This window comes from Cebus imitator, unplaced genomic scaffold (genome assembly GCF_001604975.1).
Source record: "Cebus imitator isolate Cc_AM_T3 unplaced genomic scaffold, Cebus_imitator-1.0 Scaffold10, whole genome shotgun sequence".
NCBI classification, from domain to species: Eukaryota; Metazoa; Chordata; class Mammalia; order Primates; family Cebidae; genus Cebus; species Cebus imitator.
Window position 1 is genome coordinate 6556919 of NW_016107325.1, and position 17900 is coordinate 6574818.

General features: G+C 34.0%; 1 protein-coding gene across 3 annotated transcripts in view; it reads right to left on the reverse strand.

Annotated features, from left to right (window-relative positions):
* LOC108317475 (fibroblast activation protein alpha) overlaps positions 1-17900 on the reverse strand; it is a 95297-nt gene that overhangs the window by 34942 nt on the left and 42455 nt on the right. For 2 of the 3 annotated variants that reach the window (XM_017547989.2, XM_017547982.2), the window contains 7 exons: positions 17195-17247; positions 13446-13518; positions 12643-12763; positions 11608-11762; positions 9509-9612; positions 7550-7685; positions 3565-3609 (listed from right to left, as the gene is read on the reverse strand). In XM_017547989.2, coding sequence (XP_017403478.1) covers positions 3565-3609; positions 7550-7685; positions 9509-9612; positions 11608-11762; positions 12643-12763; positions 13446-13518; positions 17195-17247 — 687 coding nt within the window. The remainder of the gene's footprint in view (positions 1-3564; positions 3610-7549; positions 7686-9508; positions 9613-11607; positions 11763-12642; positions 12764-13445; positions 13519-17194; positions 17248-17900) is intronic. The other variant, XM_037745649.1, reaches the window with a different exon arrangement.

Here is a 17900-nt window from a genome sequence, read left to right on the forward strand (position 1 = left end):
TTAAAATATTAGGCAAACAGGAAGAATATTTCTGATAAGCAGACTGTTATCTTCTCCCCTTTCATTGCACACATTGAAGACAGCTGCTTTAGATGAACAGGTAGCTCGGGTGAAGTAAAGAGAGTGTGAAATATTTCCATATGCATTTTGCTAGAGCTAGGCCCATAATGTGTTCCAAGTTAAGTGCTTCTTGTAAGTCACACCTGGACCCTAGATAAGCATGCACACTAAGTTCTCCTCAGTTTTAACAAAGCCCATACACTGGTTTCTTTATCAAGCTTAGATTTCCTGATAGATTACTCATCTCTTTATGAAGTGCAAAGCCATTTAAAATACTTTACTTGGAAGATGAGATTATTTACCTCCATGGAATATCTTGCTATAACTGTTAAATGACCTAAAGCTGATTCCCTAAACCGAGTGAACACTTGGTCAAAAGCACAAGCTTTCAAGCATCAAGAAGAAAATTCATTTTTTTTTAACCAAGGGATTTTTCCTGCCAACTAAAGAAGGTGTAGTGTATTGCTTAAATTATTTTAAAACAATTGGTGAGACTTTGCAGTCTAAGCATAACGCCTTCAGTGCCCATTTTTCAAATTTAAGGAATTAAGTAAAAGCTTCCTTTGATTAACTTTTCACTTTTCTGTCTGTTCTTTACAGGGCAAAAGAAAAAACAAAAACATGTTTTTTGTTTTATTGTTGTTGTTGTTTTGCTTTGAGATGGAGTCTTGCTCTGTTACCCAAGCTGGAGCGCAGTGGTGCGATCTTGGCTCACTGCAACCTCTGCCTCCTGGGTTTAAGCGATTCTCCTGCCTCAGCCTCCTGAGAACTGGGATTACAGGTGCACTCCACCATGCCTGGCTAATTTTTGTATTTTTAGTAGAGACAGGGTTTCAACGTGTTGGTCAGGCTGGTCTTGATCTCCAGGCCTTGTGATCCACCCACCTTGACCTCCCAAAGTGTTGGGGTTACAGGCGGGAGCCACAGCACCAGGCCAAAAACAATGTTCTAAAAGCAAATTTGTTGTTATTTTTCCTGATTGAATACCAAAAAGAAGTTAGGTTATTAATCCTAAATTAAGAGACTGGATATGTCAGTATTGGAGGAAAAAAGTGGTAAGTTAAGCCCTCAGAAACCTATTTGCTAGTTCTAAGCCTGCAACTAACAGATCAGTTACTTTTAGCCAGTCATTTAATGTCCCTTTTATAATTCATAGGTGATTTCTGAGAGTCTTTTTTCATTTTAAATATCTTTCACAAATGCAAAAGAAACCACATATCAAAAATAGCTTTTAAAATTTATACTAATATGACTATCCTGTATGTTTTAACTAAAACCTTATAACTGTTACTTGAATGAATGTCTGAAATACATACACATTTCTAGTTTTTTTTTCTGCTTAATTTTATTAAGTCACTAGTTTGATTATAGGTCAAAGGGAGCTATTCAATATACAATGTATTATGATATATGAGTTATGGCTATAAAAATTGTGGCCAGACTTTTTCAAAAGGCAAGTCAGAACTTACAAAAGTTAATTAATAATTCATTTAAAGATAATGTGTTGGGAGGATGTAAACTTACTCTTGACAATGATCATTGCAAATAATTTTCGATATTTCCTTTTCTGAAATTTAGAAGTTTTACTGACTACTGGATAGATGTTAAGAAATTGAGATTAGTACATTAAAATAAGTTGCTCCCAATAGAATTATAAAACTATGAATATTAAAATGATCTGGCACAAAATCACATGTCCCAGATAAATAACTCATTTACTCTCTAGATTTAGTTGGGAATGACTTTTGATTTAATGTAAGGACCTCATTTTCTTTTAAAGGAGACATATGTGCCTCCACTGAGGATAGGTATTTTTCTTAAAAGTTCTACAGCTCTGCAGGCAATTCATTCATTCATTCAGTTTAGTCTGATGAGAATGCAAGGTTGGTGCAATACAGATTTTTTAAATTATTAAGATATAATTGACCTCAAGATGTTTATAAATAGGAGCTTTCAAAAGATGCATTCTAAAATGTTTTGGAGTGTTTTGAACACTGCAGCATTTTCAAAATAAATGTATATAGAGGCTCTAAATAATGTCTTTGAAAGGGTTTTTGGTATTATTGTTGATCTAATTGTAAAATTACATTATTCATGTAACTGTACAGTAAATCTAGTTATATTGTCATCTTGGAGAACATAACTAAAGAATATTTTCAAGCATTCTCGCTTCCCTTTATTCTTTACTAGAAATCTTTGTAGTGTAAGTGAACTGGTAGATTAATTTATTTTCTCAAAATTTCAAATACCAATCTAAGAATTATCTTTCTAAAAGATAAGATTCAGACTGATTAAGAATCCATAAAATTTAGAGAATACTTTTCTTTCACTGAACACTACTATTTTTTCCTGTGCTGTATAGGACAGTAGGAAAAGTGAATTTAAATAGAAGAATTTTTTTTTTTTCTGAATTACATACTTATCTTTATTATCTTGTTACCTCAGAATGTAATTTACATTTACTGTATACAATAAATAAAGTAACTATCCCCTAGTTAATGAATAAAACAGAGGTATTTTAATTAAAGACAAAGCATACATTCAATAGCATGTAAGCCAAAATCACTGGATACAAAAAAGTGTACAATGAAGAGTTTTTAATATTTGAAGATTGTCACTTTACAATTTATCTTCTTCCTAGCCAATTTAGGTGTAAATTTTTATATAATTTATCATCTTAGCATTGATTTCTGAATTTTTTATTGTCCTTGGATCAAGGGCTAATGTGTTAAAACAGATCCTAAGAGTTTCCTTTTTCATCACATAATGTGTACAAAACTTAGAGAAGTAGCCTTTCCTCTTCAAATACTAATTGAATTGAATTACATGTTTGTGGAAAGTGGCAGCATCTACCAATCTTCACTCATTTTCTTGTCTTAATTTTTATTCTTTATATACTATGTAGAGTACAATTGCTATTACCTAAAACATGATTTTACATTAAAAATCCCCATAAATTATTGGATAAACTTATCCTAAACTTCCAAACACAAATGATCACAAATAACAAAACACACATTTTCCCATTTGATACCAAATCATTATCTAAATACTGGAAAGAGTATACATATATGAACTTTGGTACATGTTATATGAAATTTGAGAAGAGGTAGATTGTCTTTAAATTACAAGGATAACCAATGTGTTTATTTTTCTTGGATTCAAATGGCTAGTAAATATTTTACCATATCAGGGGTTGTGTTTCATTTTGAAAAATGATCTATATTGTATTACTTTAAAAAGTAATATTAGTTATAGATATCAAGGATTCAGTTGACAAACTTAAAATTGGGACATGAGGAATATGAGTTATTTTCGATAGAATTCTAAAAAGATGAATATTGAAATTGTCTAGCACAAAATCACTCAAGAGATCACTACCTATGTGTTTTTTATTTTGATATTTTTCTCTATGAAAACAAATAGTGCCAGTTGGGCATATTGCAAATAGTCCTTTGATAGCTGAGAATGTGAAGTTCAAAGAAAAAGATAACAAAATCATACTCCACCAGCCCATCCAGTTCTGCTTTCTTCTATATGCTCTTGTGCCTAAAAGACAAAAGATCACATCAAACATAGTATTAGAACATGTTTTATTCCTAAATATAATCTGGACATTTGGAAACAGTTAAGCTGCCTGAGCAAAGTGTACCATTACTAGTCAACTAACTTCAAATTTGAGTTTAAGAGGACAACATTAAAAATCTCATGTAACAGCCCTGTTGTATACACATGGGTAATTTTCTTGCAGATCTTTAATATTTATGCTTAAATCTTCCATGAGGCAATGACTTGGAATTATCACATCTATGGAGGCCTGGCACAATCCACTTGATGTGGTGTAGGTAAAACAATGGAGTTTAGGTTAAATTCTTTCTGTTCTGGGTCTTATGAAGTAGCCAAAATTTTAAAATTTGCACTGAATCTTAGTTTGGGTTATATCTTAGCATAATAAAACTGATTATTTACTAAATAAATATTTAGTAATCCTAAAAAAAATGAATAGACTTTTCTAGATAAATAATTAGAAAAGGAAGAACATTATAGGTAAAGTAAATAGCATAGAGACCAGACTAGCTTAGTCACCCAACAGATGGCTCAGTATGGCTAAGTGGAGAGTGACTACAGGAAAGAGTTAGAAGACGAAGAAGAATGCATATTTATCAGCAAGATCTTGGAGAAGCTTTATGGTAGCCTAAGAAGCTTCAATTTCTCCTACTTGGTAAATCTTTTGAAGGTCTTCCAATTCACAATTTGGAAAATGTAATTATGAACATGATACAGCGGATAAATTCAAAGTGGGTAAGATGGAAGTAGGCAGAGGGACCAACTGGAAGGCTATTGTAATGTTTGAGAAAAGAATGATTCTAATCAAGCTCTAATCAAGACTCTAAGCAAGCTCATGGCAGTGAGAATGGAACAGAGAAAATGTAGCCACACATATTGAAAAGTTCAAATCCTCAGCAATAAGTCTGAGAGTTACTGGCAAGTATAATATAAAGCTCTGGTAAAGATTAAAATTACCCAAAGTGAATGAATACAGAGTTGAGACAGACAGCAGGATAATCAGCAGACCATTTCCTATTTTTGCTAGGGACACAGCTATGAAATGTATTTCCCAGCCTTCCTTCAGTTGACTGTGGTTATTTGATAAGTTCTAGTTAATGGTGTGTGAGCAGGAATACCTCATGCTACTTTTAGACCTACTCCATAAAAGCCTCACATACATTATTTTTCATTGTTTTCTCCATGCCTCAGCTGGATGTTGATGCTCAGGTTTGACAAACTTTGGAATAGTGTTAGAAGCCAGTTAGCAGAAATGTCATCACCTGGGTTCCTGAATGACTATATGGAGCAGAGTACCCCATTCCCCATCCCTCACCACACCCCACTTACCTGGACTCACTATTGGATGGTTACATGAATGTGCAACAAATTTCTACTGTATTAACCCACTGAATTATTGGAGGTTTTTTATAGTTGTTGTTATAGCAGTGAGCCTACCTTGCAAATACATTAACTTGGAGAATAATAAGATTTCTAGAGAAGTCAGAAGAAGAGCTGGAAAGGAAAAGAACAGTCAATGAAGCAGAAGGAGAACCATGACAGGGTGTACTGTCATAAAAGGTAGGGGAATACAAATTTTAAGAGCACAGTCTGGATTTTCTCTTACAGGAATAGGCCAATGCCTCAGAGGGAACAAGTAAGATGAGACTTGGAAAAAATAGTGAAACTTTTTTGATTTATTATTTTTAGCCATAAAAGTAAAATTAATTTTAATTCCCTTTTCAGAGGAGGAAGCATAATATAAAAGATCTTTCATTCCCTAACTATAAATTTCTTGGTAAATCTCACTAATGTAATTTTATTACAAGTAACTGTTGCCAGTTTCCTTTGCCTCTTTGTTTTGGGCATGACTCTCAGCATGAATAAAATGTTGCTGGGTCACTTAACCTTAAATATTGTTTTCAAAGTGTGTGCCTGTACACATGCATACACACACACAGACACACACACATACACACACGCACACGCACACATCAGTCATGAGGATGGTTTCTGGGAAATTCAACACTGTTGTTCTCAAATCTAAAAATGTGTTGCATGCATTTATCAAACTATTTTGAAACAGAGGTGTTTAGAAATTCTAAGGTTATTCAAACATGATATTCTAAATTTAAGCACTGTTTTCTGGCTGTAAAACTAAAGTTTATATTCCAGGGACTTCCACACCTCATTGAATGAGCATCTTAAATGTTCTGTCAGTTTGGATTAAAGTTGTCTCAGATTTTGATAAATTAGAATTTCAGATTTCAAAGCAATCACAGTTTTAAAATTCCTAGTTTTAGGAGCTAAAAATTGTGTCTAAATTATAAATCTTATCATGTTCAAACTAATAAAATTAAAGCAATAGTCCCTAATACCTAGATTTATTGAAAAGTTTAAAGACATAGTCACACAAAGCTGACTAATCTAATTAACTAGTATAATCAAGATTAGTCTATCCTTTCTTTGCCTATGATACTGCATTAAAGCCAAAATCTTTCTGCTTTGTATATCAAAATATATATAAGATAAAAATACGCTTCCAGCATATTCCATCAAAATTACTCAAGCCTCTCACAGACACAGTAGTGATTTAAAAAACTATTTTTAGCCAGAGTAATGTTGACTATTATAATCCTGATATATTTCCAAACAGGCTCATATGACTTTTTTCTTGCAAAACATAATGTCCTAATTTCTAGATGAAATTTAGTGATTTACTTTTATTGTTCTGCGCTTTTCCTATTACTTTATGAAATATGATTGTTCTATGTTTGTTTTAATGAAACATTTCTTCATAATTAGAAGTCTCATGTAATGTACCCATCAAATTTCCTATTTGAAGAAAACATTTTGTATCTCTCAGACTCTAATATGAGTAATTAAGAACAGGCCTATTTTAAAGCTTATGTATTGGTTAAGCGGTTTTTCTGACTCATTAATTCAACAGATTACGTTTGAATTTGAGCAACAGAAACAATTAAAGCTCAACAATAAATCTGTGCTTAGTTTTCAAGCCTTTTTCTGCCCAAAATTAGTACATAAGGGGTACTATCCTAAGATAACAAGATAACAGAATAATTTGATCTAATATATGTCATGTTCTCAGTAATTCTCATTTGATTTTAAAATCAGAATATTTGGGCCAGGCACTGTGGCTCAGGCCTGTATTCCCAGCACTTTGGGAGGCTGAGGCGAGTGGATCCCGAGATCAAGAGATTGAGACCATCCTGGCCAACACGGTGAAACCCCATCTCTATAAAAATACAAAAATTAGTTGGGTGTGGTGGCAGGCACCTGTAGTCCCAGCTACTTAGGAGGCTAAGGCAGGAGAATCACTTGAACCTGGGAGGCAGAGGTTGCAGTGAGCTGAGATCACATCACTGTACTTTAGCCTGGTGAAAGAGCAAGACACCATCTAAAAAAAAAAAAAAAAAAAAAAATCAGCATATTTGGCTTTCTTTTGATAATATCCATTTCCTTTAGAATTTTTCATTTAAAATTTTTAACAATGAATAGAACATGCCCCATTTGCATTTCTTCTCTGGTTCTTTTGTTTAAAACATATGTATTTCCCTAGTAGATCCATGTAATGGTTTCATCCGCATTATTTTGCTTTTTATTGGAGTGTCAATGTTATAATCTCAAAAGGCTGATTTATCACGATAATTGAGAACCGATATCTGATTTTCCCAGTGTCATGTTGTCCCATTTTTTCTTTTTAGGTATTCAATTTCAAAGTTTAAGTCATTCAAGAAAATAAAAGGTATCCTATTTATTTAACAAAATGATGGACCCGTGAATAGAGTGCTTTTTTGCAAAGCAGTTGAGAGTTGAATGCAGCAATCCTGGCTTTACAGCATAAAATGTTAGCTATAAATGAGTCCCGACTATTGTGCTCTGATCTTCAGAAATACATATCTGTGACCTTAATATATCCTACCTTTGGACAATCCCATATCTGCCAGTCTTCCCTGAAATCACATATAGACAAGACTGAAACATTCTGGATTCTTTTTAGCCACTGCAAACATACGCGTTCATCAGTAACCCAGGTGAGCCAACTGAAATAATAGTCACTGCAAATAAAATAGAAACAGTCACAAGCATAAACCAGTTTCATACACAAATAATTTCTTAATTTTTGTTTTCTAAAGGATATATTTCATTATGATATCATATTTATTTAATAGATAAGAAAGACAAAACTTTCCTTCCTCCGGAGAGAAAGTTTAAATATATCTACTTACTTAAAAATTATCTATGAGAGTTTCTTCATCTAATGAAATTATTTCATATATGGGTTTTCTTCCCATTTCTGGATTTTAACGTCTTAGAAAACAATTTAAAACATAATGCCAAAGCTACTGCTTAATCTAGAGGGGTAAAAATGCAATAAGCTGGCTATTTTGCACAAGTCAACTCAATTTTTCACCTTTTAATTAGTTGAGAGAGAGAGAAGTGTGATAAAAAGACAGTCTTTGTCTCCAGGCAAATTCATATTGGAAGCTAAGTTTTAGCTGTGAGGTCAGGTATTGAAATTTAGGCTTGTGGAATAAATCACAGGTAATATATGCAAAATAACTCAAATAGGGTTTGGCACATACTAGATGTCAGTGAATGGCAGCAATGATTATATGATTCTAAGGATGAACGTGTAGCTAGAAAACATCAGCATAAAATGAATCACATAATTCTGGAATATCGATGTAAGGGAAATCACAGATCCGGAAGGGGTCTCAGGCTCAAATCCTGGTTTCATGTCCTAATAGTTATATGCCTTTAGGCCAGTTACTTAACTATTGTAGTTTTTCATAAAATGAGATTAATACTACCTATTTTAAAGATTGCTGTAAACATTGGCCGAGAGTGCTTAAACCACTTGTGAACTATGTCTGCCACATGATGAGTGTTCAGAACATGTTTGTTACCACTATTTTATTGTTAGTATTTTGTAGCTGTTTAAACAAGCCTCTGGACTCCTTGTGTTACGCTTATTTCATTTGCCACCTATGGAGAATGACACTTTAAAAAAAATGATGTATTGAGTCAAGTTTTCATCGACTGTATCAGAATGGGGAATAGCAGATAATTCAAAAACCTAAAGTCATGTTGGATTATACAAGAGTGGACTCATCTTAGCAAGGCCCAGTAGAGGCCTCCATGGGGTTCTTGTCCCTATTAGTGATCAGTCATTTGATCCTGGTTATTCTTCATGAGGCAGGAGAAAAAGACCCAAACTTGGCCTGCTAGGCATTGGGAAGTGTTAAGAAAGCCCAGCATGCAGGGCTTGGGCCCCTCTTCCTTTTATCCACTTTAACCAGAAAGACCACAGATGACTGACTGAAGGTTGCTATAATCTGGACTAATCAGACAATCAGACATAGGGCATCATGCTGGGGAAGTGAGAATGCTTCACGTCCCTGCCTGCCTACAGTTCATCTCTAGACAATTCTAAAACCAGATAAATGAGAATAGCCTGCTTCACAGTGAAAAATGCTAATTTTTAGAGAGGGTTACCTTATCTTCTCTTATTTATCATACACATGTGATTCACATAGATCCACAAACCCTGGCTTGAGATAAAGTCAGTCAAACTTGAAAGAAGCCCAGGTGAGGACATACATGTATTTTACTATCTGCTTCTTGGTCCCAAGTTCACATATGTACATCTGAGGAAAGTTTCACTTAGAATGATTACTGAGATCATGTTTATGTGTGTGAAAGGACTAATTTTGAAAAGCCAATTAAGGAAACTTATTTGTCAATTTTAATTTTGTATATCTTTAGCTTTGTACTGTATGCAACTTTTATTCACTTATTTCTTTTTCCTTCTAGCATGCATAGCATAAACTCACTAGAATATAGACTAGAAAGATGGGAGGGATCTGAGATGATTTACCTTGAGGCTATCATTGCCGGAACAGGCACTTCCTGGGGACCTACATATTCAGGGTAAGTGGTATCAATAATAAATACCCGAACAACAGGATTCTTCGCTCCAGCCTGTCAAAAAAGTTAAGATATATAAGCTCATAAAATTTCAAGTACCACCAACATTTTAAAGAAACTTTAGGAATTTAGACATATTTTTCTAATCTAATAATATTACATACATCACAGTGGAATACATTCTATTTGTAGCATGACCAGGGATTTTATTTCAATTTTACTTGCAGGGCAATTACAAATGTTTCAACCAGAGTGAAAATAGATATTTTAAATGTCTAATGAGAGAGCTTTAATTTATAGGGAAAATCATTTTTGATATGTAATTGCGGTTTTATGATCTGTATTCTCTTTTCTGATTTCCAAGACAGATCTCTCTCTCGTTTTAATTATTGGATAATTATAATAATAATCATATCTCTGAATGCCAAGAAGAGTTTAGAGGGGGATTAATTTGGAAGGAGAATGGAAAGGAAAAATAAATGAAAGACACCTTTTGCTTTTGTCATATGATTTGGTCTAGGACGATCACCAAATGCTCAGTCTCCTACCTGCTTGTATTATTACTGCCACCATCTCTAAAAGATTAGGGAAATTTCCCCTCTATATGAAGTACCATGAGATTTATACTTTTCTTGTTTTCTGCTTTCTATACTACTGTATGCTTAAAATTTACATGAGTATAGCTCATACCTAGACAATTTCTTAGACTTCCTCTGTTATTTTGCTGTAGAAAGAGAGAATCTTACAGTTGTAATAAAATTTAAATTCATCAAATGTAGGTACACAGTATTTAATGACTCAGTGCTGTTTGAATTCATCTAAATAATTGTTTAATCTTCCCTAGCACCTCCCTGTTTCATTCCCAAGTTTAGCAGGGACTTTCCGTAGTTCTTTGGAATTGTCCCACATCTTCATCCGATGCTAGATGTTTTAGCTACTTTAAGCCTCAAGGAAACAGGAGAATGTGGGTCCCAACTTCCCAATCATTATCAGTCATTCTTCAGTTCTGGGTTCCCCATCTCTTCCTGCTCCCATAGATCCTCCCAAAGATCTGAGTTCTTTCACATCTTGGGTCCCCCAGAAGTGACAGGCCTCTCCCAAACATCTTCAGTTTTTAGAGGTTTTATACAGCTTTTAGACTTTTAACATAAACATTAGACTATCTGCAATTCTATTTCTTTTTCTATGGCTACTTTGGCTTGCTTAGAATTCACTTGTGTATATGCCACATCCACCCATCTTTGTCACACAGGGACCCACTGTATCTAGCCATGACAATGTTCCCCTTGGCAAGTAAAAGCAATAGGATCCGAAGAACAAAGAATGAATTCTAAAATCACATCCGATTCCTTGTGCAGGAGGTGAATTTGTGCTTCGATTCCATTTTTTTTCTGATATCATTTTTACATTGAAATTAGGATATGCTGCTTCTTCACTGAGACCTGATCATTCTCCTACTGCACACTCAGGTCTCCTCCCTCCAGACGTGAGACAGAATAAAAAGAATGTATAACGACTCTACAATGTTAAATATTCAAGAAACTATGGGCTCACACCATGTCTAATTCTTTCAAGGGAGAAATTGAGACTTACAAATTTAACCTATCTTGTATATCCAGAAAAAACTATAAACCATGCCTGCTTCTACCTGACAGGAACATCAAATTCGACATTTGTATTTCTCATTCTAGTTTGCATTTACATGAGAATTCAAGAGAGAATTGCAAAACAGAACTTTACCCTGAATTTGGAGCATGAAATATGAAAAAAATTAAAATTAAGTTAAGCTTGTTTTTCCTCCATGATCAAGACCATATGTTTTTCAAAGATTCTGCAATAGATTTTGCAAAGTCTACTTCATCCAGCACAACCAGATGTCCAAAGCAACAGATGTCCACATAAATAATAGAGCACAGTACAATGTTTGCCTTACAATGCACAAGGATAAGAAGCTCTCCAAACTTGTTGATCCCACCTTCACTCATGGTAAATCATTGCTCATTTTGATACCAGGAAAATGAAAGCATCTGCTGAAAGTATTCAACATACCTTTGGGTATGGAATATTTATTGTTCTAGGATATTGTCCATCACCATAATAGGAATAGGCAATAACTGGTATATCTGTATCATTAAATTCCACATATGCCAAAAATTTTCCATTAGGAGACCACCAGAGAGCATATTTTGTAGCAAGCATTTCCTCTGAAAAATAAGTACTAGCATATTAACTATAATTACATCTTACTCCTAAAATCATTGTAAATACTTCTAAATAGCTATTTATTGACTGAAATAATTTGAGTGCATGTGACATATGTCATACTTTGGTTATTTTAAAATCACGTAATCTGAGTTAAGACAAATAGTTTAACCTTTTAGTCTATATCAAACATCAACCAGCCTTGTTAGAATATGAAATTAATCAGAAATGTAACTTTTAAAATAAATAATGAACACGTTGACAATAATTCATGTTTTCCTTCAGAAAAGCTTCTGGTTTTTATTAGTCACCTAAAATAGCAAAAACAGTAAGAACTATAATTGTACTAGAGAGTGACATAAACATTAAAAGTTGCATTTCCCTGATAGGTAGGTAGGTAGATAGATAGATAGATAGACAGATAGATAGATACTAGAAGTCTTTTTAAAGTCCAGTTAAGTCCAGAATTCTACATGATCTAGAATGAGGACAAAATCAACAGAGTATCAGAAAGTAAAAATATCTCCCCACAAGATAACATAGACAGTGGTTTGGTTTTGAAAAAAAAAAAAATGTTTTCTGAAGACAAACTAAACATGAAAAAATGTACTAATACAGTACCTAAGAACCATATATCTTTTGAATTTTAAATCATTACTACCACTTCATAGTAATGTTAATGAAAATCAATTCTACCAGTTTTCTGATAAAAAGAATTTGTTCTTTTAAAATATGTATGCCCTAACCCTAACCTAGTGACAATTTGCAGCAATGCTACCCTTCTTGAAAATAAGATACCACTCATCTAAATCTTACTAAATAAATGAAATTATTTTAAATTAAAGCCTAAAGCATTAGCAACAAGAAAGGAATATAGCTTACCTTCGTAAACCCAGTCTGGGATTCCATTAAATATTTTATTTTCTCTTCCATTAAATGTTATTTGAAAAGGTGGATCTCCTGGTCTTTGTTTCAAATAGATATTGTTTTTGTAGACATATGCCTAGAAGTGGTGGTAAGTTAGTCAATAAGGGGGAAATTCCATAACAAATTCAATGAAGGCTGTATATTTGTTTTAATTTTTCATCTAATACCTTTAAACGGAGTTGCAATACAGATACAAAAAAGATTCACAACTAAAATATTATTTTAATAAGTCAAAAAAATTCAACAAACCCACATTAACATTAATTATAAATTTTAAAGTCTGAATTAGTTAAAGAATAAAGCCTACTGTTTTCTTAGTTATTTCATTACCCCCAAATAAATAATTATGTATATTGACAGAAAGTAGAATAAATCTCTGAATATTAATAGCTAGCCAGATCTAATCTTTATTTAGAGTCCTTAAATAAGAGCTTGGACCAAATTTCATGTTGTCTGAAGCTAGTCTGGGAAACTTGTGAAAACCATATTTTTCCTGAGCTTTCTGGCACAACGCATTCTGGCTGAGTATAAGGATAAAGTTTTTGACTGCTATATTTAAAGAAGTCTATCCATGAGCTTGAGATTTTGCGGAATTCTCAGATGGGTTTCAATTTATCAAAACTCTTCCCGTTTTTAACCACTAAAATAGTCATGAATGTATTTTTTTTCTTTCAGGCAGGGAAATTTAACAAAGGCCAAAATCAAATGGCTCCTCTTTTATTTACATGATTAAACACTTCAAAAATTTAAACACTTACTAATTTACTCCCAACAGGCGACCAGCATAAATACTGAATTGGACGAGGAAGCTCATTTCCTCTTACAAATTCTCTAGAAGGAAAGAAAGAAAGAAAGAAAAACAACAAACCTTGCTGTTCAATGCAAATAAAAAAAATATCTGTATAAACAGAAAAAATAAACAAACAATTAAGTATCAGCCCTCTGTAGCTACAAACCTAATGAAAAGAATACAGGAATGAAAAAATGGAGACATAGGTGGTGGTTGCTGTTCTTCCAGTAGGTACTTAAAAGTCACTTAACTTTCCTGGGTGTCAGTTTTCTGACCTTCATAGTGAGGTGAATGGATTAAATACAGACTGTGAAAGTGGGGAACAGCTCTAGAAATTATCTAATAGAACCCTCTCATTTTGTAGAAAGTAAATATGAGGTTTAGTCAGCTGATAGAACTTTTTAAGGCCACATTGCCAGTTCTTGGCAGACCTTGAATTAAACTCAAGTCCTTTTAACCCCTGGGACTGTAAAATTTGCACACACTAGACTGAAATGGTCACTGAAGTGCCTTCCAGCTCTGAAATTCTATAATTGTACTGAAGTTTAGTATGTGCTCTTCTACATTCTCATTCACAACCCCCATCTCTGTGAATGCATATGCATTTCAAATTTTTGAAAATAAGATGCCATTTGACAATCTCCCCAGGGATCTGACTTGAAATCAGAAAAGGAAAGGAACATCTGATCTCAAGCTAAACTGAAAAATGGATTGTATACTGGGCAGTATGCCTTAAGCTTGTAAAGTCCTCCACCCATGGGGAAATTTCAAATAGTCTATTGGCCAAAATTCTCACTTTGATGCTTAGAGTCCCTCTGCAAGTACTCAGTTAAGTGACTTGCATTGTGGAGCTTTTGTAGTTCTTCAGCAAGAATGCATTCAGATTTTTATAAGTGTTACAGAGTCATAGAATATCATGCTTACTTTTTGACTTTTGTCATATTGAAGATTGTACTAATAATTTCATCAAGGTTGCCTTCGTGTGAAGGCAAAGCAAAACTTGCCTCCAAAGCACAATTTGAGGAGCCTCAAAAAAGACTCTTGTCCAGCCCCTCCAAAAAAACCTCTCCAACCTGGACCTAACATGTGCCTGACATTTCTGCCTTTCCCACTCTTTTAATGTTTGGATAGTTGTGAAGATCTATAACACACACTGCTTTGATGTAACTTTTTAGGTGCCTGCATGAGGCCTAGCAAGTAACGAGGGACCATGGCACAATTTTGGATGGGGAGAGTGATGCCCATGGAAAGTGAGCATCGGTGCTGCAATGAGAGTCCTGGCTGCCAGAGGGAAGTAGGTGAGCACCTGGCCCTTGGGTGATCCGGAACATTTTGCAAGGGATGTGAGAGTCCAGTTAAAAGAATGACCCAGGCCTGGCTTGCTGGCTTATGCCAGTAATTCCAGCACTTCGGGCGGCGGATTACTTGAGGCCAGGAGTTTGAGACTAGCCTGGCCAACATAGAGAAATGTTGTCCCTACAAAAACACAAAAATTAGCCACGGTGGTGCACACCTGTAATCCCAGCTACTCAGGAGGCTGAGGAGGGAGAATTGCTTAAACTCAGGAGAAGGAAGTTGCAATGAGCTGAGATCGCACCACTGTACTCTAGCCTGAGTGACAGAGCAGGAAGACATTCTTCACCTGGTTCACAATTTGGTCTCAAGCCAGTGCTCATGTTACCTCTGATACTGTAACACTATCTCAGTTTTCTACATACAGTGGAATTATCTATGCAATCACACAGACAGCACTAAGCTAAAAATCTCAGCAAAAATCTCAGCACACATCTCAAGCCACCACAATTGCCATTTTCTGTTTTCTGAGTCACTAAGGTATGAGTTAAGGTGAGGGAGGATGCTTTACAAAGGTGTCCATCTCCTCAGTCTTGCCTCCCTAGCTTGGAACCAGCATTGTCTTATTTTCTTTATGCTAGATTTTTATAGAGTCTTCAGAGGCATATAAAAGACTTGAAAGTAGTGGTATTCAGTGATGCCTAGAATCTCAAACAATTTGCCGTCTATTCTTTACTTCCTAAATTATGCTGTATTACCCACTCCCTCAAAAAAATCCAAAATATTAGACAGTTGTGCAGAAAACAAAAACAAATAAACAAAACCAGTGGTTTGATTGAATTCACTGCAGAAAAACTAAATATTTAATGTGATTTTAGATCATAAAGCTTATACAATCTATGATTAAATATAGGATTATCATCCTTTTGAATGCTGTTCAATTTGGTGAACCTCAACAAAAGAATTTCAAAATGATTAAAAGAAAAGCAAAGACATAATTAGAGCCTTGATAAATTGGGCTGAAAGGCTAAGATTCCCCACTCACTAATAGAAAGGTTTCTTAAAAGTAGGGCTGGTGCCCCAAGCTCATTTGCATCTCATTGTTGTATGTGTTTCACATAGTAGGGGCTCAATAAATATTTCTCAAATTTGGTGATGATATGGATTCAGAGACAAGAAGGACTCAGAATGCATTAGACGGATTTTAGATTCTACTTTAAGAAGCAGTTCTATTTCTTAATTTGACAGTTTAAGTAGATCAGAGTAATTCTTTTCTGAACATTTAAGGAAGTAGATAATTTTTTTTGAATTTTTGTGCTCTTGCTAGACAAAAGGGGAAATAGACCAGAAGATATTTTTTCAATACCTCTTCAAGCCATATAATTATTTCTCCTTTTATATAACAGCAAAGAGGATATCACATTAAGATGAGTAGCTAGCGCAATTCATTGTCCACACTTAGCCAGGGTGATTTTTCTAAAGTGCAAATCTGATCATATAATTTTCCATTTAAAACCTTTGAATGAATCCCTATTGTCATCAGAAAGAAAGATCTAAACTCATTTTAATGATTTCCTCATTATTATTTGGCCTATGCTTCCTGGCCTTGACTATTGCCCAATTTTCACCACCTCCTTCTAGTCAGCGGGCTCCTCCTTCAATTTCAAACAAATTGACCTACTTTGCATTTCCCGATTGCACCATGCTCTTCCTCCCTCCTTTAGGCCTTTACACATTCTTCGTGCTGCCAGCAATTCTCTTTGTCAATCCTTTGCCTGTCCGCACGTTCGTTTAATTTTTTTCTTTTAAATGGTAAATGTTTCAGTTAAAAAATATATATCTAAATAAAGAAAATGGTACTTGTCTGACAATTTACATACCATCTAAGTTCAAAAGAATGTTTAATATTTTACATGTAATATGTTTTTTCATTTAAAAATAATTTTAACATTTTGTCATTTTCATAATAATTAATTTTAAAACAATTAATGGAGTATGTGTTCAGACACAGCTAACGCTGCATCTATCTCCCTCCCTTCCGCTTCCCATCAGTGAAATAGCTGCTGTCCTAAAAATAGTGTCTCATTCCCAAGAATGTTTTTGTACTTTCCTATATAATTTTTTTTCCATAAATAGCACGTTTAATTTGATCTTCAAAAACAGAAAAACCAAAACTATATTGTGAATAAAAATGCAAAATATTAGTCAAATAAAAAGAAGTGGGTATCCCATATAAGTATTTTCTTGAATTTTGTAAGCTTTATGAAGCTTTATGGGTACATATATACTGCATTACTAAAAAGTAAGAAACAAAGATCAGTAAAAAGATAAAGCCTTCTTAACCCCAAATAAGAGTTTGGAATGAAAACAGTCTAGATACTAGATTTAAGTAGTATCATTAATTAATAAACAGAGGTGTTTTACCCATTGCTAAGGTCATAGATGTAATATGTTGCTGTGTAAGAGTATCTCCAAAGCTGTCAGAAAGAAGAGAGACAAAAAACAAATTGCAATTATCAAAAAGCTTATATCAATAATGTATAATTCTATATCATTCAATTCAAAGTTCAGAATTATAAAAGGACTACTTTCACAAGGCACTAGGAAGAATATGTTTCAATTCCAAATGAGTCTTCATTTAAAGAGTCTTACTGTGGACTTTTGTGCCGTTTGTGCAAGTTCCAGAACTAATCTCAGCAGTGATTCAACCCTCACTCCATAAAAAGCATACCCACAGAAATTTCCTAACATAAAAAGCTTATCTTTGCATACTCTATCCCAGAAAATCTCCCTTCATGTTTTACCTGTATTGAAGTAAAATCACAATGATTTCCACAGCCGGTAAGGATTACCCTGCATCTGGGTAATTCGTTCTAATTATACCCTTTAAAATTGGGTAAAGAGAATTTCATTCAACATGCATTTTTGCTGCAAAATGCTTGCCTTTCTTTAATTCAGTATAGTTTAAAAAAATAATAATTGAAAAATTAAATAATGTTTAACTTATAATTCTTCCTCAACAAAACTGTTGGTTTTCTTGTTAAGTATGTTTATGCTGTTGTTAATGAATGATGCAAGTATTACTTTGGACTCTATTACTTTCTAAAAAAAATTGGGATCATGTTATCTA